This window comes from Halichoerus grypus, chromosome 5 (assembly GCF_964656455.1).
Source record: "Halichoerus grypus chromosome 5, mHalGry1.hap1.1, whole genome shotgun sequence".
Taxonomy (NCBI): Eukaryota; Metazoa; Chordata; class Mammalia; order Carnivora; family Phocidae; genus Halichoerus; species Halichoerus grypus.
Window position 1 is genome coordinate 139,358,524 of NC_135716.1, and position 20,667 is coordinate 139,379,190.

Here is a 20,667-nt window from a genome sequence, read left to right on the forward strand (position 1 = left end):
TATTTTATTATTATTTTTTTCACAGTTAAGTGGAGCATTTGAGCACAGCTGAATTGCTGGGAGCCTCAGTGGAAGAAATCTATTAGTGGTATGGCTTGAAACAATACACAAAAGGCCCCTGCGTGTGGTCTGCCCTCCACGCTTTCAACTTCCTTATGTGGAACAATAAATCTCCAAGTCAGCTAGAATGCAGAGACTCCCAACCAACGAGAGGAGAGCTGCGTTTTTATCTTTTATTCATTGGCAGGAACATTAGCTGTAGGAGGTATTCAAATCACACTTTTATTTAAACAAACACAGCTGGATCGCAGCCTCTTAATATAGCAGTTCTCTAATGAAAAATAACAACATAGTATTTATCTCTTTTCTTTTGTGTGACTCTCAATTTGCTAAAATTAGGCAGACTTCAATCCCATACAAAATTGGCATGTTTTCATGACCAGAGCTCATCGCAACTAACTGCAAAATTATAATGGGGATGTAATTATAGGAGGGCATGTGAAATACACATCCTTTTGCTGCTGTAAGCTATATGGGGTTATACAATTATGTTGTAATAACATCATTTATCTTAAAGGAGTCAGACAGCTGACTTCATTTATTTAACTTGAGCACTCCAATTATGTGCTGTGTCAGTTTAACATAAATGTCTTGCCCAAAGAACACGGTGTAATAATAATGATAATAGCAATAATAATAATAATAACATACATTTATATAGGGCTCTACGGAGCACAAAGCATTTTTACAATTGTGATCTTGCTGGGACCTCCTCACTGTTCTGGAAGTCAAGCCTCTAGGCCTGTGATTGCATGTGCCCCATTTTACTGGTGAGAAAAATGAGGTCCAGAGAAGTGAAGCAAAGTGAAGTTAGTAAGTGGTGAAATAAGAGCTTAAAACTCAGGTCCTCTGATCTGATGTTCCGGGATCATTCTTCAGCTTTCACCAATAGGACCAGATTTTGGACAGTGTGACACGTTCATTCTCATCTCTTATCCTATTTCATCTCATGACCATTTTTTAAGGCATGTAGAACAGTCTGTGGTGGTGGGAATCACAGGGATTAATCCTGCGACCTTGAGCAAATTAAATGAAATTTTCAGATCCTAGATTCCTTCTCAGAAAAAACAACAATAACAACAAATAATACCAACTGAGCAGATGAGCAGAGTTGTTATAAGAATTAAGTGAGAAATGTTTGTAAAGTACATAGGTAGGTGCTCAGAAAACAGTTTTGTTCTCTTTCCCTGCAGGACGAGAACAAATTTCTTCATTTTACAAGGGATGGAATTACTATACGTTTCGCTTGACTGACTTGCCTAACTCACCAAGCTAGTAAGTGTCAGGGCAGTGACTGAAATTCACGTCCTCTTCTTTCCAATCTGCCTATCATTATTTTTAATCATATTGTAATGTATTTAATGCCCTCTATCATCTTTCAGCTTAATTTTATTTTCAAAATTTACTTGCTCAAATACCCAAAGATGGAATAACATACTTGTCTTTTATTTGGACTAAAATCTTAGGCTCTTTGCTTAAGTGGGAGAAACCAAAAGGGTAGAAAGAGCAGGATTTGGAGTCAGAAAGCTGTGTTGAGCTTCTGCAGCAGTGATGACTAGCTGTGTGAATTTATGCCTATCCTCTGACCTCTCTCAGTCTGGGTTAGCTCATTGATAAATGTTATTTCAATCTGAGCTTCCTGAAGGAAACCTGAAGTTCAGTGAGAGAAAAAATACCTGTAAAATAATGGACTTTGTTTACCCCATACTAGGCACCTTAGCATGTTATTTAACAAAGACCGTCTCATTTAACCTCAGAGGATGATGTTTTTCTTGTTTAACAGGCAAAGAAATGGAGATTAAAAGATTTACCAAAGAATTATAAGATTTCTATTTCGGTGAGTTCTACTTAGTGGTTTGGGGGACCTCAGGAAACTTGGAAGTTTAATAATTGAAACTTGAATAAGTAGTTAAATGGGAGTCAGTGGATGGGGTCTCTTTGGATGCCTCCAATTTACAAAATATAAAGTTTTATAAACTTTATCATGATTCCTAGAGGAATCATCTAAAGACAGGATTTCTATAACATCAGTGTTTCTAATTGAGCCAGGAAGGATGGAGTTTCTTAACTTAGGAAACCTTTGCTTAGTGAAGTCACTCCAAGTGTCTCACCTAATCCAGCCTCAGCCCAGGGGCCCAGGTATTTTGCAGGTGGGTAGATGGAGGCACAGAAAGTTGAAATGACTTACTTAGCCAGGAAGGACTAGAACAAGATTTTATGTCTATGTCAATGCTTTTACCCCCCTTCATTCTTTCTCTCCCCAAACTCCATCTCTACTTATCCACTTATATACTTAATTTGCTAAGATTTGAATGAAAAAAAAAAAATCCTCTCTCATTGCTTTCCAGGAACTTTCAGTGTATCAAGGGGAACATCCAAGGGAGAAAGCATCACAATGAGACTGCAGCAAGACAGATAGTGTGCCAGACATGAGTGTTAGGTTTAATGTGGGCTCAAAGGTGGGAAGTATCAGGGCGCCTGGGTGGCTCAGTCGTTAAGCGTCTGCCTTCAGCTCAGGAACTATCAAGTTCAAAGCGGTGGTTACACGTTTTCCAAAATTCTGATTTTTACTTGAAAGTTCAAATTGTATCATTGGCAACAAATACTGTTAGTTTTTTTTTTTTTAAGTAATAACAGGCTTACTTTGTTCATGAGTATTCCTGACAAACACCCAAATCTGAACAACCATACTTTTTCTGTAAGTTATCTTTTCCAAATAAAAATTATGTTCCATGAAAAAAAGGCAGCTAGTTCAGCTTGCAACTCAAACAACTGTGCAGTGACTTTTCCTCAAGGCAGCCTTTGTACTTCAGTATGCAGCCAAATAACTACATGGCATAGTTAATTTGGCATACAGGTATCTAAAGGCAGGTAAACAGGGTTAATATTTTTAAAAATTAATAGTTTCACTATTTATTCAAGGACATTCTTAAACTGGCACTTTTAGCTGTGAATGCAAGGCACTAACAAATACAATGACAACCTCACAGTTGGATACCACTGTTTCGATTCATGCTAAGGGGCCAGCAGTTTTACCTATGACTGCTTTTGTAACATTAGCTCAAATGTCAACACAGTAAACAAAGAAAAGGCAAATCGTATTTTAGGATTATTAAGAAAATGATCCCAGGGTCCTGGGATTGAGCCCCGCATCGGGCTCCCTGCTCGGCAGGAAGCCTGCTTCTCCCTCTCCCACTCCCCCTGCTTGTGTTCCGCCTCCAGCTGTGTCTCTCTCTGTCAAATAAATAAATAAAATCTAAAAAAAAAAAAAAAAAGTGGGAAGTATCAATTCTGCTCTGAGGGTAGAGTCAGGGCGGCTTCACAGATGAGGAGTCCCTTGAGCAGATTTTTTTTTCCAGATGTTTTTAATTATCAGTGATAGAAAACCTATATAAATGATTTAATCTCGGACTTTTATTGTAGAGACAACAGGGTGTTCATAGTAATCAAGGATAGCAACATGGCCAGGCCCAAGGAAAAATTGTGTCCTTTATCTGAACATTAACAAGATATCTCTTCCCCTCTCACTTCTGCCACACTCTTGTTGCAGACTGGCAGTGTCTGTCTCTTGGTCTTTCTCAGGCAGTACTGAAACTGACACAAAGTTTTAAAGCTGATAGCTTCACTGGAAAGAAGCTGCTCCAATGAACAGTCCGCATGCCAAAATTCTGAGGCCAAAATTTCTGGGGAAGAAATGTATTGGTTCACTTCCAGGCCAATCAGATGTGGTATGGGGCAGGGTTACTTAGAAATAGGCAGCTTCCACAGGAGCTGTATTACCTCTAATATAGTTGAAAGAGGCAGTTCCCAAAAGAGGGGAGGTAGGATCAGGTTAATGAATCCATAGATTCCATAGGTGACTCTCAAAGTATGGTCCATGGGTCTCAAAGTCCTTTTAGGGGGTCCATGAGGTCAAAACTATTTTCTTAATAATCCTAAAATACGATTTGCCTTTTCTTTGTTTACTGTGTTGACATTTGAGCTAATGTTACAAAAGCAGTCATAGGTAAAACTGCTGGCCCCTTAGCATGAATCGAAACAGTGGTATCCAACTGTGAGGTTGTCATTGTATTTGTTAGTGCCTTGCATTCACAGCTAAAAGTGCCAGTTTAAGAATGTCCTTGAATAAATAGTGAAACTATTAATTTTTAAAAATATTAACCCTGTTTACCTGCCTTTAGATACCTGTATGCCAAATTAACTATGCCATGTAGTTATTTGGCTGCATACTGAAGTACAAAGGCTGCCTTGAGGAAAAGTCACTGCACAGTTGTTTGAGTTGCAAGCTGAACTAGCTGCCTTTTTTTCATGGAACATAATTTTTATTTGGAAAAGATAACTTACAGAAAAAGTATGGTTGTTCAGATTTGGGTGTTTGTCAGGAATACTCATGAACAAAGTAAGCCTGTTATTACTTAAAAAAAAAAAAACTAACAGTATTTGTTGCCAATGATACAATTTGAACTTTCAAGTAAAAATCAGAATTTTGGAAAACGTGTAACCACCGCTTTGAACTTGATAGTTCCTTAGATGAGATTTGTGGTGATAGTAACAAAGTGATTTTTTGAGATAGCAACATTTGGAAGATCTGCATGGCTAAACCAGTATTTCCCAAATGACCCATGCATTGATGCTACAAAGTCTGTGGGTCAAAGACCCATTCAAGGTTGACCAATGGATTTTAATGTAACAAAGTATGAAGAGCTCATTAATATGGTTTCAGATTCTACATTGAAGCTAACCTTTAAGAAATCACCACTTACTGAGTTTTGCATAGATTCAAAGAATAATATCCACAAGATTCTCCAAATTTTCCTCATATACTTCAGCCAAAAACATATCAAAATAGATTGAATGCAAACACAGATATGAAAATCTTTTAAGCCAGAGAAGTTTTCTATTAAGCCAGACACCAGAGAAATTTATAGCAATGCAAAACACTGCTATTCTTCTCATTATGTTTTTTGAAAATATAGTTATTTTTCATAAAATATTTTGTATATGTTAGCATATATTCTTATTTGTAAATGAACTAATATGTATTAAAAATTATTGTCACTTTAAACTTCTAAATGTCAAATATTAATAGACAACTGATATCAGCAAATGATTTTGCGATCTTCAATGATATTTTATTTTTTTTTATTTTTTATTTTTGAAGATTTTTTATTTATTTATTTGAGAGAGAGAGAATGAGAGACAGAGAGCATGAGAGGGAGGAGGGTCAGAGGGAGAAGCAGACTCCCTGCCGAGCAGGGAGCCCGATGCGGGACTCGATCCTGGGACTCAGGATCATGACCTGAGCCGAAGGCAGTCGCTTAACCAACTGAGCCACCCAGGCGCCCCTTCAATGATATTTTAGAGTAGACTCTGATTCTGAGACCAAATGTTTGTTAACTATCACCATAGATACCCTCTGCAGTCTTTAAATACAGATAAGATCAAGTCAGGTGGGTGAGAGATAGGGGAGCATTCCAGTGGAGAGACCGGGAGGCATGAAGCGATGGGGCACATTCAGGACCTTATGCTAATGGAAAATGGAGTATGTGGAGTATATTATGAAGAGATAAGGTTGAAGAAAAAAAGGCCCTACCAGGAAATCTGGGGCCTTTGAAAGACTTTAAGTAAGAAAATGATGTGATTGGATTTGGATTTAGACATAGCACCTTGTTGGCAGTGTGCAAAATGGGGAGGTGCTCTAGATTGAATGTTTGTGTTCCCCCCAATTTACTATGTTGAAATCCTAACCTCCAATGTAATGATATTAGGAGGTGGGGCCTTTGAAAAGTGCTTAAGCCATGAAGGTGGAGACCTCATGAATGGGATTAGTGACTTTATCAAAGAGAGATTCTTTGCCCCTTCCACCATGTTAGAACACAGAGGAAAGGTGCCATCTATGAAATCAGAAAGTGGTCTTCACCAGACATTGAATCTGCTGATGTTTGATCTTGGACATCACAGCCTCTAGAACTATGAGAAATACATGTTTGTTGTTTATAAGCCACCCAGTCCGTGGTATTCTTCTTTGACCGCCAGAGCTGACAAAGACAGTAGACAATGGGGTGGGGGGGAAGTGTTGGCAAAACTAGTGACAGGGAAACAAGTTAGGAAGTAGTTCAGTACAGAGAAGATGAGGAACTGAACTATGATAATGGTGGTTGGGATGGAAAGGAAGGGGTGTGTTGTTGAGATTTTTAGAAAACAGAATTGAAAGCAATGTTTTAAGGGAGGCTATACAGAATAGATTTCGTAGCTGGAGCCGTGTTAGGTTAGATAATATCTCTAGGATTCTTTAACATGGATGGTCCCCTAGTAATTATTTTAAGAGAGTTGTGTCTAAAGCCCAGTTCCCAAGGTTTATTTTTATAAAGTTTCAGAATCAGATAGGATTGGGTTCTGCTGTACATAATAGAAAATACCAAACAATAATGACTTAAATAAGAGAGGAGTTTGTCTCTTGGGAAAAAAAAATATTCGGGGCCATTTTCTATTTCACTACTGTCAGCATATTGCTTTCATTCTCAAGGTCACCTCATTGTCCAATATGGCTGCTGGAACAAAATCACATCTGCATTCCAGGCTGGCAGCAGGAAGAAACAGGACAGCAAAAAAGGGCTCATGTTTTCTGCTTTCTACTTACCTGTCATGAGCCAGATCTTTTAAACATTACCATATTCAGCTGTAAGAAGGCTAGGACATGCAGTCTTTTAGCTGGGTTCATTGCTGTCTCAAATAATAACAGGGTTCTTTTACAATGAAAGTAGGAAGAAATGTTTATTGGGTGACATCCAGCAATCTCTGTCACAGAGGTCTAGATTCCTGCCTTCTCTTCCCAGAAATGCTGTTATCCAGATTTTTTTAAAAAACCTTTTCCTTTTACTATTAGATCTTCTGGGAATGAGAAGGATAACTACTTTTTTATTTAGAGGTCTCTTACTTGGCAACCCCAAGTTTTCATAACACAGTCTGAGAACTGAGAATAGAATAAATGAGTCTATACTATACTGTAGTCTCTTCACTGCTTTTCCATTTATTTGCATATTTCCCTCCAATCCTCCCTACACACTGTGGCAAGATTAAGTTTTCTGAAGCATTTTTCACATCATGCTATTTCATTTGTCAGGAATATTAATTAATCCCTCATAGCCTACTGAACATTCACAAATGTCCGCCAAGCATTCAAAGTGCTCTTGCATTTTTACCAAAAGCAACATTTCCAAGCATACTTCCCATACCATATGCTTTAGCCAAATGGGACCTAACTCCTTTGGGAAATCTAACCCCTGTGTTTTTATTCAAGTTGCTTTACTTTTTAGAATTCTAGCTGTGCACCTACACGGGCCAGTGAACCTACAGAGGATACAAGGATTTCTTGAGTTCCAGTCCCCTCTCAACACCTATTCTTTGATGAGACATCCTAAGACTCAACTCTGTAAATATTACATTACACATTTTATGCTTAAAGGGCATGTTGTGAACATAAGGAATAGCAAGGAGGACATTAGGAGAAGGAAGGGAAAAATGAAGGGGGGGAATCGAAGGGGGAGATGAACCATGAAAGACTATGGACTCCAAGAAACAAACTGAGAGTTTTAGAGGGGCGTGGGGTGGGGGGATGGATTAGCCCGGTGATGGGTATTAAGGAAGGCATGGATTGCATGGAGCACTGGGTGTTATATGCAAACAATGAATCATGGAACACTACATCAAAAACTAACGATGTAATATATGGTGATTAACATAACATAATAAAATAAAAAAAAATTTTACTAATAAAAAAATGAATGATGTTCTCTATGGTGACTAACATAACATAATAAAATTTAAAAAAAAGAGCATGTTCCTTCAATCCATGTTCAACCTTCCATAATAGTCTTAGGGAATGAAAGATTGCTTAGAAGCACAAGAGTCTGGGCATGTGCTTAAATGTATACCTCTTATGCAGAACTCTGTATTATGTCCCTAACCTGAGCCCTGCATTTACAAAATGGGCAGTTTTTGTTGTTGTTGATGTTATTGTGTTGTTGTTCACTGTTATGTGTTCCTCCTTTGACCTTACTCAACAATACAAGCGATTTTTGCTTTGAAAGAAGACATCTCAGCATCATCTGCACACACATCTTTCTCTTTTATCTAGCATATGTAATTAACCTTACAAACTAACCATCAACAGAAATAAAAGAACTTGGAGGATTATCAAGTACCAGGGGCTCCTTATTAATATGGGAAACTTTGTGTTCACATTGGCAGACCAACGCTCTCATTTGCTCTGGCTCCTTTGAAAGGTGCCAGGGAACCCAAGCCTTTAAGACATGCTTTTCATGTTTACTCCTGCTGCCATTGGAAGTGTGTTGTGAGAACACAGTGGACTAGAATGAGGACACCTGAAATCTCCTCTCCACCTTAGCCTAAGATCCACAGTACGATGTCATATAAATGGAGCAGGTGGTTGATTCAGAGACTGATTCAACTGTGTGTACTATACAATTTGTAGGACATTGACACAGTGCTACATAGTCCTATTAAAAGTTATATTTTTAACCTGAATTTTCTCATTAATCTATGGAAAATAGCACCTATAGAACAGTGTACTTTTCACATTGGCAACAATCCTTTAAGAAAGTCAGGACATTTACTGTTAGTTGGCACCATTTAAATGGTTAGATATGTTAAATAATTAATATTGTTTTCTAACTTCAAGGTAAGGACATGTCCATTCAGAGATTTCATTCTATCTCTCTTGGTTTCAGCTTTATTACCTATAGCATAGTTGTATAGTAATGATCTTATATCACTAGTCAGTTTGGAGCACTAAAGAGATAAGAGATGTGGAAAATTTTGTCATGTGGTAGGTGTTCACTAGGGATTGGTCTTGAGAAGTGTAGCTTCATCCTCTATCATTCTAGATTTTCCTCACCTTTACCCAGTTTTTCAGCTAGTATGGTTAGTTGCCTGGTAGAGTAACACAGATCTTCATCCCTGATGGAAATAAATTGCCTAGCTCTTGCTGGGTTGTGGATCCTGTCATTGCCCATCAGCGATTATTGCTTGGCATGGAAATATTAGAAGACCTTTCAGTGAGTCTCTTGAGTTCAACCTACAGTCTTCCCTGCTGCCCTCATCATGTAGTAATTTCTTTGTTTGCCTAATTGGTCCACTAGCAGGGTGTGACCAAAGTAGCCAGGTCACAGTCCAGTTCAGTGAAACTGTTATTGACTTCCTTGCTGGCTATGTTCCCCATCCCCAAGAACAAAGTTGTGGGGGTAGGAATTAGAATGCTATAAGTGGGTTCTGGATATGAGAGAGGCCATACCTACATCTGCTTCTTGATGCCTGACCCAAGTAGTCTAGCTGTTGTAGACACAGTACCACATATTGGTTTTTGATTTAATGCATATTCTGTATCCTGGAAGTTGGGAAGCAAGACAAGGTGATGTGTTATTCATTATCCATTGCTTCATAAAAGCCACAAATATGGACCCCAGATCTCTTAGCAGTTGCATCCACTTGGTCTCGTAAAATATTTCTAGTTAGGATATACAAAGATCTCAGGCCTCAGAGAATTCCAAAAGAAATGAGAAGGAGAGCGATTTTATTTGCTTGGCTTACTCCAATTTCCTTTATCTCATTGGGTAAAGTTAGCACCACTGGGAGTTAACTTATGCATACTTCTTGGTTGTATCATCTATTCCTTTGATAAGTTATTACTAGCAGTATAGTATTATTAGTGCTGTCATTATCATCATTATTATTTCTGTGTATCAGGAGAGGGGTATATAAATTTACATGTATGTCTATACAGCTCTCTTTATCTATAGATCTATCATAGTAAATACAATGACAAATATATTTAATGGGAATGTCAGAGCACTGAGCAGAAAAAATTAATTCTCTTGGGCATCAGAGGAGCTAGCTGGGAGAAAGGGAAGAGGGTTTGCCTGGAAAGTGAATCTCAGTCACAGAAATAGCATGAACAAAGACTCTGAGTCAAAATACAACTCAAAATATGCAGGAAAGCAGTTTAGTACTACTGAAACATGAAATATAAGGCAAGGATATCAAGTAGGGACAGTATCATGTAGGAACATGAGACTTCTACTGAGAACCTTCAAATCAGTTCAAATGTTGGTAACTTATTAAGTTGTTACCCTTTCTGTGCTTTTTCATAACAGGAATAATAACAATATCTACTTCACAATTGTTTTGTTAGGCAGGTAGTGAGGATTCAGTTAATGTTAGCCATTATTAGGCAGCAGAGAGCCATGAAACATTTTCAGTGGCAGAATGACACAGTCAGATTTATGACATTGGCATAGAGAATGGATTGGAGAGGGTAGCACCAGAAGCAGAAAGATGAGTTATTTGCTGACATGATACTGTAATAACCCAAGGGGAGATGGTTGTCCAACGTAGGCCAGAGTCAATGGGAAAATAAAGGAAATATCTAGAAAGCAAAATGGATAGGACTTAGCAGGTAATTGATTGGAAGTGGCAAATAAGGGGGAGGGCCAACTCAAAGAATATACCCAGGTTTTTGGCTTGACTCAGGTGACTTGGTAACTGTGATGAAATCAAGTAAGAGGAAATACAAGAGGGAAAGAGAAGAGAGCAGAGTTTTAAAAAGGAGGACATTTGTGCTAGACTGGAGAGGGTCAGTAAAGAAAAAGACAGATGTACATCCATTGCATTTGCATTAGTTATCTCAGTAATAGTACTTTCAGGGAAGTAGTCACTATTTTTATCGTTTCTTTACAGAAAAGAAAAAAAAGGGGGGGCACAGAGTTGTTGTGAGAATCCCTTAAGGTCATATAACTGGTTAGATCGAGCATCTAGTGTGGGCTAGTCATTCATTAAAAATTGCAGCAGCCGCAGAAGCAGCAACAACAAAACACTTATTGAGTGCTTACCATGTAGGTACTGGGAACCTAAGAAAAGTCATGCACTGTTGCTTAAACCAAAAAAAAAAAAAAAAAAAAAAAAAGTCATGCACAGCTCCTGCCTCCAAAGAGCTCATAGTTTTGGAATCCATGTAAAGAAACATTGTAAATTTGTAACAGCTGTGTTCAGAGTAAGGGGCAGTGGATACAAAAAGACCTTAGCAGCTCACACTGATCCGTGTGAAAGAGCCCAAAAGGTAGAAAGGTGGCAGGAACTACAGAGCTGGCCCTGAGACTATCAAACATGGAGACATCCACCTAAAGAGGACATTTGGGGAACGTACCACTGGTTGTGGCTGACGGAGACGTGGCTGTCTCTCTCTGAGGGGTTCTTCAGGGATGGAGGAGGTGAGGAGAAAGTCAGACACCACTCCAAGAAAGCCCAAGATGTATCCCGTCTATGTAACATTCACTTTATCTTCCACCTGTTAGGTGTGGCTGTGAGTGGTTTACTTAACCTCCTTATCACAGTTCCCTCATCAGTTAAATGGGTTAATAATCATAACAAATCTCACAGTATTACTATATTAGATGAGTTAGTACATGTAGAATGCTTAGAGCTGTCTTGCACATTCTGTATTTTATCAATTTTCAGAGGCCATCAATTGTTAGAGTCATCATTATTTTATGTACCACTAAGAGAGCAAACAATGCTTATAATTAAACCATGAGACATCATCAATTATAAATCACATTGCTATTTCAGAAATATTGGGATATGGAAGAATGTATTTTAGAATTTATGATGTTAGTGAGTGCTCAAGAAGCATTATATATCATTATAATTATAGTTATTATTTGCTATAATTATTGTTATTATTTGCAGAAATCACTAGGAGAAGATAAACCAGACAAAATCAGGGTACGATCAATGATGTCTTCCTTTTCCTGATGATGTGATCAGTTATATACGATGACCCCTACTTCCTCTATTCTTCTTGGGTCCTTATCAAACCCTAGGATAATTAGATTCAGAAGAGGGTATAGAAGACTATGTATTCAGGGCTTCCTTCTCCTTCTATGGTTATGCAGATTGTGTACTGGACAACAATAAATAGAATGGGTCATATGGTAGATTGTATGAATCTTGCTCCCTGGAGCTGAGCATTATATATCCTGAATGGATCTCATAGCCCAACCCACTCAGGCTCATCTCTGATACCCTACTCTGTTAAGCCAGAATCACAGCCCAAGGCTTAGCTGGGGAAAGGGAAGAGATGAGCTTTAAATCAATTTTGAGATTAAAGTTTTAAACTGTACTTCAGTCATGAAAAATAACTAGGTATTATGAAATCTGCCCAAGATGTTGTAAAGAAATTGGGAAGATTGATTTATCAGAATGTGGTGGAAGGTGTTAATGGCAAAATGTTAAAATATAGTCATGTTTTTATTACACCCTATTGAGAATCCCTAGTAATCTGGTTATGTAAAATTGAAAAAAAGATATGTTCCTGACCCAGAGGAATCTCCACTCCTCCCAAGAGAAACAGACAAGTGATAATGAGCTAACTGCTATTGGAGAGGACAGTTCTAACAGGTGTGAGGAGAAGGGGTTACTTTTGCAGGGGAATAGAGGAGACTTCTTTGGAAAGTGGACATTTTGAACCAGCCTAAAACATGATTGTTGGAATCCAAAGCCATGTCTGATTTCTGTAAATGATGAAATAAGATAGTTTTGAAGAGGGACCCTTTGGTAATATGTGTATTATGGACTAAATGTTTGCGTTCCCTCAAATTCATATGTTGAAGGCTTAGCCCACAGTGTGACTATTTGGAGACAAGGTCTGTGGAGAGGTGATAAAGTTTAAATAAGGTTATCAGGGTGGGGTCCTAACCTGATAGGACTGGTGTCCTCATAAGAAGAGGAAGAGTGACACCAGAGAGCTCTCTTTCTGTCCGGGCTCAGGGGAAAGCCCTGTGAGGCCAAAGGGGTGATCTGAAAATCAGGGAGAGAACTCTCTTTAGAAATCGAACCCTGCCCGACCTTGATCAGGCACTTCTGGTCTTCGGCACTGTGAGAAAACAAATTTCGGTTATGTAAGCCACGCAAGCAGCCAGAACAGACTAGTATGCCGTGCCTACTCTGTTTCTGGCTCTGTTCGACTGATTCTAGCCCACAGTTATAATTTTAACCTGTAATTCCTCAGCCATACAAAATAGATTAGTTTTTCGTTTGCTTTTTAGCCATCAAATTTCATCAGATCCTCACAATAGTCCACTGACAATATTATTTTCCCTCTTTCACAAATGAAAAATGTTGAGGGTCAGAGAGTGTCAGCTAACAAATTGCTCTAAGTTCATTGCTGTTTCTACTCAAATCCAAATACTGTTTTAAAGTCAGGGCTAGGGTCAGGACCTTGGCAACCCTAAATCACAGCGGCTGTATCTCCCCTCTACAGCTAGAAAATAAAAGCTTTTCTTTTTTTCTTTTCTTTTTTTCTCTCTCTCGCTTTCTCTTCCTCTCTCTCGCTCTTTCTTTTCCTCCCTCCCTCCCTTTTCTTTTTTTTTTTCTGAAGAGCAAAACTTCCAGAATTTTAGCAGATCTTTGAAGCCGTAATATCATAAAGTTGTTGACTTTTGGGGGAGGGGTAGGGAGAAGCACTTATCATAGTGACCCAAAGAATGATCCCAGAACATACCTGATCTATCTTCTATTCAAGCTATTCTTTCCAAGGAAGTGTTTTCCAAGTAATTACACTAAAGCATCAATTAAGAGCCTTGTCAGGTATGGTGATGCCTCAGGTGCAATTTGAAAAGTGCAATTATTAGAGTGTAAAAGTGGCCTCAAAACCATCAGGCAATCACATCAGTCAGTCGTGGCGTTGAAGCAGAAACAGCATCAATGGGCATTTGGAACTATACCTGGAAACTCTTGTTTCGCTTGATTTGAGAGACCAATACCCACAGCACAACTGAGAACTCCATTTCTGGAGCGCCCTCCCACCTGCCAGATGACTGATCAGTAATCTCCAAACCAACCTACAGCCTGTCTTCTAGTCTTCTTGTCTGTTAGCCACAGAATCACAGCAGGGTCCTTACCCCTTCTGTGAGGCCACAGTTCTGGTGAGGCTCTTTGCTAATCCTCCCCTGCTACATTGTTTTTTTGCCATTCTTCCAACTGTATTTAACATTAATTTGTCATCTGGATTGGTTATTGATCGCCCCGGAGCACACTGAGGAAATGGGTAAGAAGCTTCACACTTTAAAAAGTCCTCTTGCTTGAACTTACAAAGAATTTTAGTGGGTCTGAACTGCTGGGGTAGAAGGATTTAAGGAAAGACATTCCCTTGAGAATAGCAAGCCATGCGCATCAGCGTTTTCCAGGTGAAAATGAATAGGGCTCCTTGTAGTCATGTGGCCACGTGCCATTTACAAAATACTTTCTCATACTGGATCTCAGTTTTTCTCCTTTTTTCTCTTTTCCAGTCCCTCTTTCCCTCTTCACCCCTTTCCCCTTTTCCTTCCCTCTCCCTACTTCCTTTTCATCTTCCCTCCCTTCATTCCCTCCTTCCTTTCCTATTTTTTCTTTCCCTTCCCTTTTCAATTTTTTTTCCTGCAAGCATTTGATGACTGCTTGGCACTGTGCCAAAAACAATGTGCATTCACAACCAAAAGACTGTTAGCGTTAACGGGTTCAGTGTTTGTGAGATTGACAGTAAGAAGTGATTCTAATATAGATCGATAAGTGATCTAGTGGAAGCCCAAAATGTTTCCTAGACAAGAAGCCTCTAACTCCAGGTAGGCTGGGTGCTGGGGCAAGGGGGAGGTTGAGAAAGGCTTTCTGCAAAAAAGTGATCTCTGAGCTACTTCTGAAAGAAGGAATTCAACTTAGATAAGTGAGAAAAGGAGAGAAAGACTTTTCTAGGAAAAGGGATCAATAATTCAAAGGATTGTAGATAATATGTTTGCTTTTGGGAAAGTACAAATACTTAGAAATAGCTAGCATTGAGGCTAAGGGAGGTGGTAAAAGGGTCAAGTTGAAGGTCAGGGAATGGGAGGACAAGGGTCTGGGCAGATAAGAAACGGTGAAATCATGGAAGCTCCTGTGTGCCACATGAAGGAATCTAGATCTGTGTGTGTGTGTTCTAGTAAAACTTTACCTACGGACACTGAAATGGGAATTTTTATAGTTTTCACATGTCCTGAAATATTATCCATCTTGTGATTTCCCCCCCAACCCTCTAAAAATGTAAAGATCATTATCTCATGAACCATATAGGTGTGGGCTGCAATTTGCAGACTCCTGGTCTAGATCTTTGCTGCTCAAAGTGTGGCCCTAAACTAACAGCATTGGCATCACCTGGAAAGTGGTTAGAAATGCAGAATTTTGAGCCTCAACTCGGCTCTCCTGAATTAAAGGAGCCTAGTTTAATTCTGAAGGTAACAGAATGTTCTAAGAAGGCAAGTGTTGCAGTCTGGTTTAACTCTAATTAGATTTTTAACTCTCTTGTTTGCCTTCAAGATTCAACCAAATGTTCAGAGTGCTGTTGCCTTCTTACACGTCACCTGACCTATATGCCGCTGTGGCTTTGCAGAGTAGGAGAGCAGTTGCTGAGTCAGCACTGCAGGGAGGAGCCTGTGTAAGGAACATGGATTATTCATGGGGCCTGTGCACTGTTCCAGGTGCAGCCATGATTGCCGTGGACTGGGACCATTTGTAATGCAAAGGCATGGCAAGAAAATCCATTTTCTCATTTTCAGAGCCAATTTTATCTTCATGCTCCTGCCCATGTTACAAATTTAGGCTGATAAAGTGAAACAGGAGGCAGAAGAGCAAAATGAAATTTCTGACGACTGTTTGCAAAAGGAATTTTTAGATGCCAACGTATAAGCTCTTTTATTTGGAAGGAAATGATTCAGAGACTGTATCTTGAGGCCTTGTGGTATAAAACAATGGAGAATGAGTTTTAAAGTCAAATCTAAATTTGAGTTTTGTGACCTTGGGCAAGTCAGCTAGTTTCTCTGTACCACAACTTCTTTATCTGTAAAACGTGAGTAATGATGCTATGGGAGGTAGAATTATTGGCTCCATTTTTTTTTTCAACCTCTTCCTGTATCTTTTTTTTTTTTTTGAAGATTTTATTTATTTATTTGACAGGGAGAGAGACATAGTGAGAGAGGGAACACAAGCAGGGGGAGTGGGAGAGGGAGAAGCAGGCTTCCCGCTGAGCAGGGAGCCCGATGTGGGGCTAGATCCCAGGACCCCGGATCTCTATGGAGCAATGGCAGTCATAAGGTAAAAGTCAAAGATATAGGAAGAGGCGCCTGGGTGGCTCATTAAGCAGCTGCCTTCAGCTCAGCCATTGCTCCCACTGAAGGAAAATCCTGTCCTTTTGCTTTGGGTTTATCATAGGCTTTGCTTTGGCCAAAGGGATATGGAGGAGAGGGAGTTACAGCATGACAACCTTGAAGTCATCACAGGAGTCTCCTTCCTTCTTGCACTTCTGCTATTTCCAGGAGAAGAATTTCTCTAGGGTTTTATAGTCCCCTCTGCCTGTGCCCCAGTGAAGCAATGGAATGCAGCTGTGTTGATATCTTGATTCTTTTTTTTTTTTAGGCCACTGAGATCAGTACCAGAGTCATACCTACAGAAATGTAAGATAATAAATTTATGTTGTTCTTTTTTTTTTTTAATTTATGTTGTTCTAAGCACTAAGTCTGTGGTAGTTTGTTATGGCAGCAGTAGAAAATGAATACATAGGATGTAAGACTTGTCCTCAAGTATCTCAGAGGCTGTCATATGGAAGCAGGAGCAGATTTGTTTTCCATTTGTGCAATCTCAGTAGGTAGAAGGTTCAGGGAAGCAGAAGAATCCCTGTAGTTGCCTAGAACCCCAGTCTCCCTGCAAGGAAACTTATGAACTATAAAATGAGCAAAAAAAATTAGAATACGTAATGCTATCACAGATATGGTGGAATGTATACTTTCAGTCCCTAAGAAGATGTATTCAATCCACAATGTAACCTCATAAAATAATCAAAGATGTAGACAAAGTTGTATGCAATTATTTTGTATTGCAGTGTTGATTATAATGGCCAAAACAAAATAAAGACAAAAAGAAAAAGAAAAAGAACCTAACTGTTCATTGGCTGGAGAGAAAGTGAGTAAATAACACACATCCATTTACTGGGTTATTACACAGACATTAAATACAATTCAAGGTAATGAACTTATATGATATAAAATATATAGTATAATTTTCAAAGCAAATAAGCAGCAAATGGAATTGTATAGTTAATAAGATAACAACTATATAAAACAAATAAAACTATGCTCAGAAGGTAGAAAAATGATGATGAAATATATTTCACTAATAACAGATGTTTTCTTTTGGCAGAGGAACTCCCCTTCTCTTTTTATACTTCCATTTTTTCAACATATTTTCATAATGTGCAAATGTTACTTTTGGACTGAGAATATAATATACTTTGTTTTTAAAAAAAAAAGTGGAAAAAAGGTGCTATCAGAATTTATTTTTTCCCCATACATTTGTATTGTCTTCAAGGCTCCAGAGACTCCACTGTGTTCACACATACACCCACTCAAAACACTCACTGTGCAAATTATTCAAAATGATAACCCATTTCTATATACAAATAAATATAAATACCAAAAGAGTTTCCATCCTTATCAAGTACTTACCATGCATTAGGCAGGAGAGTGTTAAGGAGGTCTTTCATTCATTGTTGACTGGTAGCCATAGACTATTAAGTACCATTTTCTGAGTGTTTATGCTGGTGATTTTACATATATTCTCTCATTTATCTTCACAACCGACATGTAAATTAAGTATTATATTCTAAATGCCAAGATACATAAATTACAGCTTATCTAAGGTGGCCCAAAGAGGTGCCTGCCTGGATAGGAGTAGAAGCCATGTCTGTTTCTAAAGCCTATGTCTTCCTCCGCACCCCATGCTATTCATACAAAGAACATGTAAGGCACTATTTTCTCTACTCTCATCAGAGCCATTAGTTTTGTCTTGTTATGAAAGTGGTTGAGCCTTCTCACTGATGTCATGTTCCTTTATGACTCCTCTGGAAGGGCTGCAGTGGATCAGGCCAGGACAACTTGAAGTTGGATATCATGTTCTTCAAAGTGTTAGGATTTCCCCCACTATTTTACTCTCCTGATCTATTTTTCCCTAGGCTCCATGTAAATACACTATTCATAAGTCAGACATTCTCCACCCTCCTTTAAATTTTGTTAGAGAGGAGTTTATGATGCACTACTTCCTTGTAGTACATTTGCACATGTTATTCCAGCAGATTGGCTGCGGGTGACTGAGCCGGGGGTGGATACCTGGCTCAAGGGCAGTCAAGGGACTAACATAATAGATCTGTCCAACAGCCATGTTAATCACCAAATGAACCAATTAGATCTGACTTCGGTGAACTTGACTAGGATATGCAGAGGGAAAGATAATGATTAGCAGTGAGGGCAGAAGCCATAAAGCACGTACAGAATGGGAGTTACTGGAAGTTGGACGTGATAGAAGCCATGAGTACCAAACTGAGTAAATAAAGAAGGAAACCAGCCAGGAATTTGTTGGTGGCAGCAGGAGAAGCATGGTCGAGTCATGGTAATAGTGAACCTCAGAGAGTGCCATGGATGTTAGCTGCTGGTGCAGCAGCAGTAGTGAAGGCTGGTCACTAGACGAGCCTCCCAGTTCTTGAGCAAGATTCCATCTACCTGGGGGCTGGGATCTGCAGCCGTTGAAGCTTATTTCTCTGTGTATTCTTAAACAAACAAAAACTTATGAATATAATGTGTGTCTGTTTACCTCTGTCATTTTAAACAGCCTAACCATTAAATTACATCTGGCTAAATGGTGTAAGGTTTGTCATAGGGTCCAGAAGACTGGCCACATTAAAAGATGGGTAACTGATACTGCATAGCTAGGAGAGCTCCCTTCAAAACCACTGATTCTGGAATTTGTCTTGCTTGGGGAAGAGAGGGAAGGAGAAACACTAAGAAGATTACTTTTTTTTTTCAATTTTTTTTTTAAACCTCAGACTTTCCTATTTGATGTTTTTCAAAATGCAATGAAAATTATTGCAGGTAGTAGTGTAAGTACCTCGGACTACAGTCCTATCTGTCTCCCAGACAGGCTTGGTGACATGGGATTGAGAATTTGAAAACTGAAAGTCATGCCCTATTGTGTCCATATGAGCTGTGTGATTCCTGGCAAGTGGCGAAGTTCTCTGGATTTCAATTACTTCTTCCATTAAAATAGGAGGAATAATGGCCCCTGCCTTCTTAACCTCTAGGATTGCTCAGCAAGCTAAAAAAAGATTATAAATTTGAAAACTATGAAGTAATTGAAAGAGCTAGTGTTTTCCTTACCACCAATAATGACACATTGCCAATAAGCTAGTTTCTGAATTTGAAGAGTTTTAGTGAAAAATACCTAGATTATTATGTAAGCCTCTGTGAGGCAGGCTCAGAAAGAAATGTTAGAGAAACCTTGTGGACCATTTGCTAGAAGGGCTATGTTAGTTTCCCTAGGCACTGACCTGAGCTGGAAGTGCCACTGGGTATAGGTTAACCACACTTGAAAGCAGCTGTTCATGGTGTGTAGTTCGCTAATGGTCTTGTCTGTCTTCCATGTCTCTTTAAGAGTTTCACAGAGGAAAGGGCACTAAACCATTACTGACAAACCTGCTTATAACATCTTCAAGGTGCAGGTCAGGAAAGGTGGTTGCTTCTTTTGTGTTAGCTATAAAGCCAAAGTCCTTTATTGGACAACCATCCCGAAGGCAACTGTAGTCCACACATCTTCCCAAAGTCTTTGGTTGTGGAGTCAGCTCATCTTCAACCACCTACCCATCAAGGCTCACCTCAATGGCCAATGCCTCATGAAGCCTTCCCCAGTTCCCCTGAGGTGAGAATGATCTCTGTTCTCTTTTAGATTTCTTAAGGTTTTCCCTGTTCTGCTTTTATGGAACTTAGCACTTTCTGTATTGAATTTCACATTCTTCTGGGTACATTTTTTTTTTTTTTTTTTTTTTTAGCTGCAGTTTATAGCAGCATGGGTACATTTCTATCACTAGACTGATACCTTACATGAGGGTGGGCTCTGTTTCTGATTCATCTTTTTATCTCCAGAATGACAAACTTGCTACCTAGCACCAAAACATTTCTCAGAAAATGATCAATGAACCAGTGGGTATAGACTCACAACAAATAGGAAAATAGAAGAGTAGACAGAATCTAACTTACAAAGCTTGTTTTGAAAATACTCTTCAAGTTAGTTCTTTGAAATCTAGAACTTCATTTCCCATAGAGAATATTATAAATGATTAGTAGATTCTCATATCAGTCCTTTTTCTCTTGGGCTAAAAAAGTTCCAGTTTTGGCACCTATTTCCCCATCCTCTTACCACCATAGTCTTTCTTTTTCTTGAATTCCATTTTCAACTATTTCTTCAAAAATTGTAGAAATTAGCTTAACCCTCTAGACATGATCTGTTGGTCTGGTATTCTGTGGATAAAGTAGTATGTATGAGCCTCTTCCTCATTTCTTCTCTTTGGCTTTCCCCAGGCTGACCCTCCCATACCTTACTGGGTCCAAAGGTCCTTCCACCAGATGACTTGGCCTTGCTCTAATATCCAATAACAAACCAAATTAAAATAGTCTCAGCCTCAGTTAAGGAAACACACCTTGTTTT

At 38.9% G+C, this 20,667-nt stretch overlaps 1 protein-coding gene across 11 annotated transcripts in view; it reads left to right on the plus strand.

The window, feature by feature from the left end:
• Positions 1-20,667, plus strand: part of LOC118546233 (uncharacterized) — a 567,633-nt gene that overhangs the window by 216,733 nt on the left and 330,233 nt on the right. For 4 of the 11 annotated variants that reach the window (XR_013448158.1, XM_078073058.1, XM_078073059.1 and 1 more), the window contains one exon: positions 16,555-16,592. The exons of 6 other annotated variants lie outside the window; for them this stretch is intronic. Coding sequence is in view for 3 of the 5 variants with exons in the window: in XM_078073058.1 (XP_077929184.1) it covers positions 16,555-16,592 (38 nt within the window). In the remaining 2 variants the exon portion in view is untranslated. Of the gene's footprint in view, positions 1-16,554; positions 16,593-17,017; positions 17,098-20,667 lie in introns of those variants that run through there. One more of the 11 variants, XM_078073056.1, reaches the window with a different exon arrangement.